This window comes from Nicotiana attenuata, unplaced genomic scaffold, assembly GCF_001879085.1.
Source record: "Nicotiana attenuata strain UT unplaced genomic scaffold, NIATTr2, whole genome shotgun sequence".
NCBI classification, from domain to species: Eukaryota; Viridiplantae; Streptophyta; class Magnoliopsida; order Solanales; family Solanaceae; genus Nicotiana; species Nicotiana attenuata.
The window spans coordinates 54,705-66,722 of record NW_017671746.1 but is presented as its reverse complement, the minus strand read 5'-3'; the positions used below and the strand labels follow the sequence as shown (position 1 = coordinate 66,722).

Below are 12,018 nucleotides of genomic sequence, written 5' to 3'. Positions count from 1 at the left end.
ACTTGAAATTGGTTCCTACAGCTACTGCAATCTTCTTTGGACCTCAAGAAAGGGGAAGGAATCACCTGCATGTCAGATGTGCAAAAGGTGAAGTTTTCCGAAATTTCTAATCTGTTATTCAATATCCAAATTACTTTTTACTTGATAATCAATTCTGAACATCTTTGTTTGTTCTGCAGGGACTTCTTGATGCAGTCAAAACAGTCCTTCTCTAGGCACATCACAGGTACTGTGTTAGACATATTGAGTCTAACTGGTGCAAACAGTTCAACACTGGGGAAAACAAGAAGCTTTTATGGTGGTGTGCATAGTGCACATATGCAGAAGATTTAAAGGATCAGCTAGGAAAATTAGGCGACTTGAACAAAGATGTTGCAGAGGCTTTGTTGAGGTACCCACCCCAGTCCTGGTGTAGAGCATATATGGACACTGTATGCAAGAATCAGTCGGTTGATAATAGCTTGACTGAATCATTCAACAAGTGGATTGTGAATGCAAGGCATAAGCCTATAATCAAGATGCTAGAGGACATCAGAATCAAGACCATGAACTTGTTAGGAGAACATGAAGTAGAAGTTAGAAGCTGGAGATATGATTTCAGTCCAAAATGCATGGACTTGTATAATGAGTACCTGCAGATTGCACAAACTGCCTGTGAAGTAAATGCAAATGGTCAAAATGGCTATGAAGTAACAGAAGGATCTGACAAGCATTGTGTTAATTTGGCTGTGAAAGAGTGCACTTGCAGGTCATGGACCTTACAGGAATCCCATGTCAACATGCTATTAGAGCTATACTTCATGACTCTGGTGATCTTTTGACTGAAATCAACTAGTGGTATAGCAAGGAGACATTTCTGCTGACTTATAGGCACAAAATACAGCCTGTCAGGGGAGAAAGTTTTGGAAGATTGAACCATCTCAAGCAATGGAGCCTCCAGAGCTTGTGAAATTGGCTGGTAGACCTAACGTTAAGAGAGATAGGTAGAAGGATGAGGCAATTAAAAGACAAGGAGTGTGGTCACAGTCCAGAAAAGGAAGAATCATGACTTGTAGCAAATGTGGAGAAACAACTCATAATGCAAGGACTTGTGGTCAGGTAATTATTTTACATTAACTTCAAAGTAATACATACTAGACATGAATATTTCTAACTTGTCTTTTTTAACTATTTTAATCAAGAGAAAGAAGCAAAGTAAGAGAGGAAGAGTTGAGCAGGCTGCTGCCACTCCTGAGCAGGCTGCTCCACAACTGAGCAGGATTCCACCAGTTGAGCACCTGCTGCCATAACTGAGCAGGCAGCCACCAGCTCAGCACCCGCTGCAAAAAAATCAAAAGGAAGGCAGCAAAGGAAGAGGCCAAGTTGTAACATGAAGCTGAACCTCAAGTTGAAAATGATTTCAACTATTCAGCACCTCAAGCCACTCAACTAAGTTAGGACAGTGGGCTTAGGTTCATGCCTACACCTGGAAGAATGCTTAGGTCAAGAGTTAGACATGAAGAAGATGCTGTGCTTAGGCCAAGGGTTATATCAGAAGTAACTACAAGGCTTAGGATGAGACTACATGTACAAATACCAGCTGGAACAAGGTCAATCAACTTCACATGTGATCATAGTGGTGTTAGTGTACCAACAGATCTGCCATATTCAGCCCCAACATTACAGTGGAAGGGGAAGGCTGCTGTAACTGCAAATCAGTCGGAAAAACAAGGGCAAGAAAGAATTGGAAAGCTGAAATCAAGGGAAAAAAAATGAAGAAAAAAGTATAATTTTTTTGTTGTGTGGGATGTATTTACTGCAAACTTATAGACAGTTGTGTCCCTTTTAGTATTCTGTAATTTCAGTTTTTTGGTCTTGTTTTGGTGATGTAACTACTGGAGTTACTGTCTTCTTTGGTGATGTAATTACAGTTATTTGGTGCTGTTTTTGGTGCTGTTTTAGTGATGTAATTACAGAATTATTAGGTGCTATTTTTTTGTGCTGTTTTAGTGATGTAACTACTAGAATTACTGTATTTTTGGTGATGTAATACGGTTTCTTGGTGCTGTTTTTGTTGTTGTTCCAGAAAACTACTACTGGAATTACTGTGTTTTGGTGATGTAATTTCAGTTTTTTTTGTGTTGTTTTTGGTGATGTACTGTGTTGTAAGCATTTGTGTTTGGAAAATAGTGCTGACTTGTTGTCCAGCTTGTATATATGATATTAAATCCAGAAGTGACACTATTTGTTTCTTATCCAAAGCTCCAGGTGCATAGATTAGTCCCATATGATCATAACCAAAGTTTATGTTTTTGATGATCTATGTTTTCAAACTAGTTCTAATACTTAAAAAGGGACCATATGCCATAAAACAATTCAAACTAATTTCAAACAATTGACAAGTCAATAGATAGAACATCAAAACACTAGCACTTGGGACATCAAAACATACATTAACAATTGATGTAATTGTTTTACAATGGCAAAAAAAACTCTAATACTTAGGAACATATATTAACAAGTGAAATATGGACCGTAGGCCATCTTCAACAAACACAATTTACTTCATCTACATTGCCGCAACAAAACCAACAATAAGTGCAACTGAAATCCAAATAAACATCTTCATCTTAACCACTTTATCTTCGATTTTCCTTACTTTTTTTACTTCAACATTTTTTGAAACCTCCAAATCTTCAACTTTTTCCAACAGCTTGTCTCTTTCTATCGTGCACGACTCCAATAATTGCTTCAACATATTGATTGTAACATTAGCTGCATCCAATTTACACTGTAACTTATTGATTTCTACCAAAGCTCGGTCCGAAAAAGGTTCGTCTTGCCATTCCCAATATCCACACTACTCATTCTAACGAAAATGAACAATAATTAGGTTAGAAGGAATCAAATTTCAGTTTTGTACAAACAATTAACAAACTTACTTCAGGTTTTGCACATTTATAGAATCTTCTTCCGGGATTTTGTGGTGTGGTCGATCGGAAGTGGTTGGCAATCTCTCCACAATGGCACCTCCTCTTTGATGTAGCACTACACTCCGACATTTATCATGAAATTTGTTGAAGTGGGCTGTCTTGATGGAGTTAATAGCATAGAGGGTTTGATGGAGATGGCAGTAGGATTATAAATTAGGGTTGGGGGTTTAATTTGGGTTATATAAATCGTTGATCAGTGGCTTTAGGGTATTATTTGGTTTATAAATGGGTTATGGTTGGTGGGTTTCATAGAGCGGGTCGTCTCTTATGTGTCCAGATTTAAAAAGACGCAAGGATGGATGCCACGTGGCACCTCCGTCAAACTAAGGGCAGATTTGTTAGGATAGTTGGACAATAGGGACTTTTATGGCCCAATAGTATAACGGGGGATAATTTTAAATAATTTACCATAGTACAGGGATATATCAGACGCTTTTCCGTTAATACTATATATATCTTCTTTTAGATTAGGCGAAATACATAAACAACCCCTTTAAGTTGTCCTCAACGATCAATTAAATACCTCTACCGAGCCCTGTTTTATTTTGACACTTCAAGTGGCTATTAAATAGACCGAGTAAACACCCGAGTGCAGCACAGCATATGCGTGAGTTGCACTTGCCAATGACATGTCAAATGAACCAATTAACACATGACACGTGTAATTTCACCATAAAAACTTGACACATGTAATTAACAAAAAAAAATACATTTAAACAAGAAAAAATACTTTTTTTCCTAAACCATCACCCTCTCCCCCCTTTTCTTCTTCTTCGCTCATCCCCTTTTCCTAAATCTACCAGATTGTCCCAAAATAATGTATTTATCCAAAAGAGTAGAGACTAATAACTAATAAATTGATAATTAACAATCAATTTTCATCAATAATTTGTCAAATTGGGATGATGTAAAGTCTCAAAATCTATTTAAGAAGCAGCCAGCAAGTGAATTTATTCCAAATAATTAATCATGGGATTTCTCTGAAGTTTTTGATGATTTGGCAACAGGCTCTTTGAGTTACTAGCCGAAGCAAAAATAGGAATTTTGCTCTTGTTTCCTAAATCTGAAAGATTCTTTCCAATTGAAAAAAAAGGCCACCAACAATGGTGGGGAAAAGGTGCAGCTAGCAGAAGGAAGATGGAGAGATAAAGAATGAAGTGAAAATCAGGATTTGGGCTTAAATTAGAGACTTTATTAAGGGTATATTCGGAATTACACATACAATTATCGTTTATTACTGTATGGGATGGGTAAATAACGTGTTTCTCCGAAAGTGTATTACACGCGAGATGAGCTGACTGGGTCAGGTGTTTACTTGATCTATTTAATAGCCACTTGAAGTGTCAAAATAAAATAGGGCTCGATTAAGGTGTTTAATTGATCGTTGAGGACAACTTAAAGGGGCTGTTTATGTATTTCGCCTTTAGATTATCAACTCAAGTTCAACACTTATCTAACCTAGTTGCAAAAATAATATACTAAGTGAAATTCCACAAGTGAGTTCTTAGGAAGATATAAGTAGATCTCATTCCTACCTTGTGAAGGTAGAAAAGCAGCTTTCAATAGACACTCGACTCAAGAGCAGCATAATCCCAACAATCATTATCTAACCTAGCTGATTGTGTAACTAATTTTAGACCATCAGTGAATAAATTAAAGTTAAATAAATGAAAAAAAAATAAAAAAGATCAGAGAGAAGGAATTGATCCGCGTAGAAGAGACATGAATTAAGTACATAGAAATATAGATGTATTATCAAGCTGATTGGCTTGTAATACAACCAACCGTTGAAGTTTCATTACAATACTATGACTATGACTCCAAAAGACAAACAAAAAAGAAAAGAGACAATGACACAAAATCGAAATGGATCCATGAGCAGGATCAAACTCGATCACTCTTATTCTTCTTCTCTACCAAATTATCCTGTGGAAAACTGATCCATCTTTTATCAACCTCACTGGACCCTGCATCACAAGAACAGATTAAACCAACATTAACCAAAAAAATGTACTAGCAATGTATAATAATATTTTCACTCATCAGCCAATTCAATGTACAGAATGAAAAATATATAGCAGAGGTATCGACATAGATATAAATTTACTGATTAAGTACTGTTACTATAACTCCATTATCTTTTGGATCTTTACACAAATAGTCGGGCGATATTCATTATTTACTTTTTCTAACCTTATACATAGAATATACATTGATTATATACATAATTATACACATATACATAACTTTTTCTAGATATATACATAAATTATACATTAATTATACGTAATTATACGCATATAATACATAAATTATGCATATATTACACCTCAACAGACTATTTTTTTGTTTAAGTGGTTGGGTGAGTGGCTATTTAGCTTAATTCTTCTTATTTTTTCATGTTACCATACCATGCTTGATATGAAAAGTTAATTACTTGTTGTTGTAGGTCAGATTTAGCTTGATACTATAAAAATTCATTAAAATGTAAATGGGAGATCGTAAACTCATAATATGTAAGAAAAGAAAGCGAAAAACATACTTGGAGCAGTCAGTGGAGGGACTGATCTTGTACGGAATGTTAACGCCACAAGCACTAGGAAGTCCAGCAGCTTTGCCCATATCAATGCCCTTAATAGCATTAGCGGCTGATTTTAAGCAAGTGCATGCGGTCTTGCGGTCAGCTGGGGACTTGGCTGCACCCAACAGACCTTTAACGCCGCCACAACAACCTCCAAGAGGGCCGCGGCCCTGCAAATAAGGGAGGCAAGGAGCCAGGCCAGACTGAACCTGACCACAACTCAGTGCCTCTGCATGGGGTGCAATCACCACCATGCACAAAACCAAGAAACATGCGATCTTGCCAACCATTTCCATTCTTAAAAGGAAAATTAGAGAATAATAAAGAGTAGTTTGAGGAAGTAGAGGCGAATAGTACAACAAATGTTATTGCCTTGAGTGTTGTGTACAAAATCTAGTGAGACCCTTAGGGTTTTTATAGAGAGAAAATTGGACATAAATTAATGGTCTGCCAAATGGAGGAGTGAAAGAATTAGTTGGTAGTTGGATTAAATTCAATGCTTTCTAATGGTACATAACTTTTAGGAAAATTTTATTTTGTATCTCATACAACTGACACTAGTTGTATGAGGCAACCTTTTTGTCTCACAGTTTTGTGGACCCAGAAGTGTAAGATTGGGGTCCACAAATTTGTAAGACAAAAAGGAGCCTCATACAACTAGTATCAGTTATATGAGACACAAAATAAAACTTGGAAAATTTTATTTTGTGTCTCATACAACTGACACTACATAATTAGGAAGGTGTCGCTGCCTATATTTAAATCCAGAGTTAGATTTACGTGTAGGATGTTTTATGGACCACGTTAGAATTTAGGCACTCAAAAAGTAATATATTGATAGAGACCATATGGTCCCATCGCACAATTCCTTATCGTATCTCTGTTTACTTAGCTAGCGTTTGAAAGTTGAAGTTGTGTTTATACGTGTATTTTATTCGGAAAAAAAAAAAGTTAAAATTTTGTGAGTGAAAGAAAAAATTTCAATCAAAAATTGTCCTAAATCAATTTTTGGGAGCTTCAATTTTTTTGTTCTTTTCAAAAATTGATCATATTCCATGAACAAATAATACTTTTAAAATTTTTTAAAAAAAAATTGTCAAAATTTATAATTAAATGGGAGCTTAGTATCTAGCTTGTCAAATAATGTTAACCTACTTTCCAAGTGACAGTGTATAACACTATAACTTGGTAAATAGTGGTAAATTTGTTTTTACTATCACTGTCTTATATGAACAATTTATAAGTAGTAATCCTTCCGTACACTTTTATTTGTCCATTATTGACTTTGCACGTCCCTTAAGAAAATAAATGAAGTGCATATTTTATCGTGATGCCCATATTAATTGGTATATAGTCTTAATGAATTTGAAAAATAATTTGGAATAAGTAATTAATGCTAAGGGCAAAACAAAAAGAAATAATTTTTCTCTTGATATGCGAAAAGTGATATTTAAAAATAAAATTTATTTTTAAAATATTTAACAATTAAAAGTGAATATGATATTCTCGAACAGATAAACTGGATTTCTGAATTTTGCAGAACTAGTAGATTTAAAGGCCTGTCACTTGAATTGTTTAGAGAAAGTGACGAAATTTATTTTGTTCTGCAAGTGCTTTTTTCTTGGTATTAATTTCCATTTTGGAACCCTTTAATAATTTTCAGTAGTGACACATACAAAGTACAAACTTGTAAGGACTAGTTACATCTTTTCCCCCGTTGACGGGGCGGATGTAGGGGCGGAAGGGGTTCACCCAAATCACCTTTGTCACAAAATTACAATATACATATAAAATAAAATTCAATTTGTACTTCTTGAATCTCCTTGATACGGTTCAAAAGCATAGCTCAGTTGCCAAAGGTTTTAAATCTTTGCTAGGACGTTGGTTCAATTCTGACTACAGTCTCCTTTATTTGTTAACTTTTTTTTTCTTTTTTGAACCCCCTTAGCTGTAAACTTGCCTACACCATTGTTCCCTTGTGTATTGCACAAGATACTATTTCTGTTGGACCGCCCGTTAAGCTTTGATTGTATACCATTATGTTTACCCTAAAAAACGGATAACAATTGAATTTATATGTTGTTTTAAGGATGTGCGGAGTAATTCGATACAAATGATAAATTGCGTTAGATTAAACAGATAAATGACGTAATAAATTATCAAACCACTTAAGAGGAGTGATTCCGGACTCGGTAACAGCCTCAGTGAAGTGCCTGCCTTCGATCCCGGACTCACAATAACGAAGCACTGATGAACAAGAGTAAGAACTCTGAATAACAGAAAAAATGAGAGTATATTGCCTTGATGTGCTTGTTACAAAAATGCTAATGAATAGTCAGACTCCCTTTTATATAGTAGGGGAGTTTTACCTTAAGTACAATTCTATGAAAGGTAAAATCTTCCGTTTTACTAATCACTGATCTTCTGTCGGTACGTGCCGAGATTCACATTGTGACATCCGGCTAGGCACGGATATCATAGCCCTTTGTTAGTCATGGTCGGTTATCTGATAACATTCTCCGATGTTTAGGGATTTGAATTGAACCCGGGGGTGTGGCCTCAGTTCGTTTGAGGGCAGGTGTTTTGCCCGGACCTCGATTCGAGGGGCTCATTGCCTCGATTCTGGTTCCTTACAGTCACATCTCTACTCCATTTACTTCATCGATAACTGAGGCGTCCAAAGGGCTTGGTTTCACCCGTACACACATTTGTCACGACCCAAAACCAACAGTCGTGATGGCGCCTATCGGGGAACTAGGCAAGCCACTACTCAACCATTTCAACACAATAAAAGCTTCGAAAAACACGAAAGCAATAAATATTTTGAGAAAAACACTTTTAGAAACATAAATAAATCCGCAACTCAATACAAATCTCTCTCAAAACTCGGAGTGTCACCGAGTACATGAGCATCTATACAGGGATACAGTCTGCTACAAATCTACGGAATAAGAACTGAAATACAAGTAAAGATAATGAACGAGAGTCAAGGCCTGCGAACGCCATGCAGCTACCTCGATAGTCTCCCGAGATCCTGACTCCTCACTCAGCAGCCGCCGTGACCGGAAGCACCTGGATCTGCACACGAGGTGCAGCGTGTAGCTTGAGTACAACCAACTCAATAAGTAACAAATCTAACCTTTGGATTGAAGGTAGTGACGAACTCAACCGGTACATTTCAATATTAAAATATCAGTGCAGAAACATAGGCATGCTTTCAAGTTCAACAAATAAACTCAAAACAGTAAAATAGATCAAATATGAATGATAAGAAGAATATAACTCCTCTACTTCTACATGCCAATGCACATGTTGTATGTGATGCACCATGCTGACAGCCTCATGTGCTCAAACTCTCAAACACTCAATCACGCAGTACTGTATATGGCCAATCCGGCCTAGTGAAGATCCATCCCGGAATATATACATCAACTGACCATCAGTCACCCAGTATTGAGTAGGGCCAATCCTGCACGTGGGGAAGATCCATCCCCAGGTATATAATACTTCGGACAAGATCCATGTCCAGAGAAGATCCATCCCTCATTATAATTAACCGCGCTCATTGGGGTTATGTGCAGACTCCGGAGGGGCTCCTTCAGCCCAAGCGCTGTCATAAATCAGAATAACCGCTACGGCTTGCAGCCCAATCCCATAAATGTCACTCATAATCAAGCCCTCGTCCTCACTTAGTCATCAATATCTCCCGTCTCTCTCATGGGCCCACAATGTCATAAAACTAGCCCAAACATGAAGATATGATGTAACAGTAAATAACAACAGAGAATGATATATAATATGAAATGAATGAATATGACTGAGTACGAAATATTAATAAAATCAGTAAGTCAACAGCAAAAGATGACCACTAAGGGTCCCAACAGTACCAGCATATAGCCTAAACATGATCTCTAGCATGATTGACAGCTCAATTACTTTATCACATGATAAAAACATGGATATCAACAAGATAGAACTACTATACAGTGCCATTGAATCGACCAGGTCACAATTCTCACGGTGCACGCCCGCACGCCCGTCACTTGGCATGTGCTTCACCTCAACACCAATCACATAATATATAATTTGGGGTTTCAAACCCTTAGAATCAAGTTTGGAAGTGTTACTACCTCAATCCGAGCAAAACTCTACTCCAACACGCCTTTGCCTCATAAATTGACCTCCAAATGACCCAAATCTAGTCACAAGCAGTACAATACAATCAATACGGGCTAAACAAATCAATCTTATAAGAACTTACGAAGTTATAACTCAAAAATCCGAAATTGGCTTAAAGCTGCTGATCGGATCCAACCCTACACCACTACAAAGTGGCAAGCATGGTCAATGCAGCTTTTACCCGAGAAGGTCGGGATCGAATCCACTGGGAGCTACAACAATGTTTGGAGTTGGATTTCTATCTAATCTAGCAGTGCGTAGTGCTCTTGATTACACTTCCAATCATATTTGTTTGATTTGTTACTTCTAATTTTATGCTAATGATATGCGAAGTTAAGCTAAGTATGAATGCTTGAAAGGTTTTCTAGATGATTAACGAGGCACTAGGGAAGCGACTTTCTCCTAGGTGAATACTTGACGGGTTCTAAATCCTAAGGCAAAGTTGTTATGTTTGGGATCACGATATAGCCAATGCACGACACTACTCACTCTATACCTCTCGATAGCTCGAGTGACTTTTCCCTAATTGACTTTCTCAAGACCAATTGGGTGTCAAAATTATGCAAGCAATATAGGCTCAAGTCGGGTATTACTATCTCTAGATTTAACCCTTTAATTGGGGCTATCAATCTCTTGAATACGCCCCAATTCCTTGTTGAACTGATTTTCCTAGACTCAAGCTCTCTTTCTCAAGAAGAGCCCAAGTCAAATAGGCACAAATTAGTGTTTGCAACCACTAATTCAACATGAAAAACACAAATCAGTCCAATATCAACCACCCATAAACATCTAAGCCTTAAAACAAAAGACCCATCAAATATCCACACTAGGGTTGAGCCACAACCCTAGCTAGTGGGTCTACCTACTCATAATAATGGAAGAAATAAGGTATTTAGATGAAGAACAACCCATATAATATGATTACAAACTAAGAATTGAATATTCAATGTTAAACCAACTATAAAATTACTCAAAATAGGCTAAAACCACCGTTCACGTGCTCAGCTAAAAGTTAGATGACCTAAAATTCTGAAAAAGAAGTATTTATACAAGGCCGAATTATCTGGACAAAAATACCCCTGACGGAGGTACCGCGGACCGCGGAAAATGCACCGCGGCTGCAGTGAGACTTTTTGGCTTGATTTCTGAGTCTCTGAATCTGTCCACCATGGACCGCATATAATGCATTGTGGCCGCAGTGGCTTCACTGCGGTCCGCACAAAATGGACCGCGGACCGCAGTGGCTTCCAACTTCCAAACTCCCAGCTCTCTGAATCCCCTCTCCGCGGACCGCATAAAATGGATTGCGGCCGCGATGAGGCTACTGCGGCCGCGAAGAATCTACCGCGGACCGCAGTGCTTGAGCTTCCAAAATTGCATCTCTCTGATCTTTTCCACCGCGGACCGCACTAAATGGACTGCGGCCGCGGTGGGTTTGTTGCGGCTGCAGTGGATTTTATGTTGCAGCAGTGCCTTGACTTGTTCTTGGTACTTGTGCAAGTTTCACTCGTTTGTTTGAGTTGGTTTTGACTACTTGTCACTTTTTTGACCAAACCCTGCAAACAAGTACAACATGTAAGCCTTTGGGACTATTTGTATACATTTTTAATCAAAACTCAAGTAAAAAAAGAGTGTAAAATGAACTAGAATCCCTAGTTATCATTGAGCCTATACTGTTGAACTTGAAAGCATGTTTACTTTTCTGTATTGTGACAACTGATTATGAGATTTTTCTCTGAGGTATTACTGTCATTTTCCTATCATATCTATATTGTTATTATCTAGACTTCGACTGTACCTATCTGAACTCGTCACTGCTTTCAATGAAAGGTTAGTCCTGTTATTTATTTAGTACATTGGATCGCACTACAATAAAAAAGGCTTCTAGCGGCAATAATTATGCTCTTTAGCGGCAATATTTATCGCCGCTAAATCCTTTAGCGACAATTAGATATTGGTCGGCATATCCAGCGTCGGCAAAGGCTTTAGCTGCCATTACAAAGAGTGCTGGTAAAGATCCTTTCTACTGCTGCTAAAGATCCATGAGTTTTAGCAACAAAATTGGCCACAAGCCCTCTTTCAAAAATTCCTAGATCGCACATGTTGCTTCTATTTTATGGCCGGTAAAGGTCTATCATATTTCCAGTAAAGGAAGAATCTTTAGCGGTAATTATAGTGGCTAGTAAATGAGAACATTTCACAACTTTTCTTACTGTTAGTAAGAATTAAGAAAGAGCCAACATTTTAATGCACATCATGCCTATTTACATTCGAATAATAAAAAAA

At 37.5% G+C, this 12,018-nt stretch overlaps 1 protein-coding gene across 1 annotated transcript; it reads right to left on the bottom strand.

The window, feature by feature from the left end:
- Positions 1 to 4,663: 4,663 nt before the first annotated feature.
- LOC109209992 (non-specific lipid-transfer protein 2-like) lies at positions 4,664 to 5,945 on the bottom strand. Its single transcript, XM_019373365.1, has 2 exons — positions 5,515 to 5,945; positions 4,664 to 4,939 (listed from the first exon to the last, which is right to left on the bottom strand). Exons 1-2 carry the CDS (start codon positions 5,847 to 5,849, stop codon positions 4,930 to 4,932), a joined length of 345 nt encoding a protein of 114 aa, XP_019228910.1. The 5' UTR covers positions 5,850 to 5,945; the 3' UTR covers positions 4,664 to 4,929.
- Between the last annotated feature and the right edge of the window lie 6,073 nt (positions 5,946 to 12,018).

Bases quoted from the DNA above. Each gene is read 5' to 3' on its own strand.
- LOC109209992 (XM_019373365.1), bottom strand. From the start codon at position 5,849: ATGGAAATGGTTGGCAAGATCGCATGTTTCTTGGTTTTGTGCATGGTG.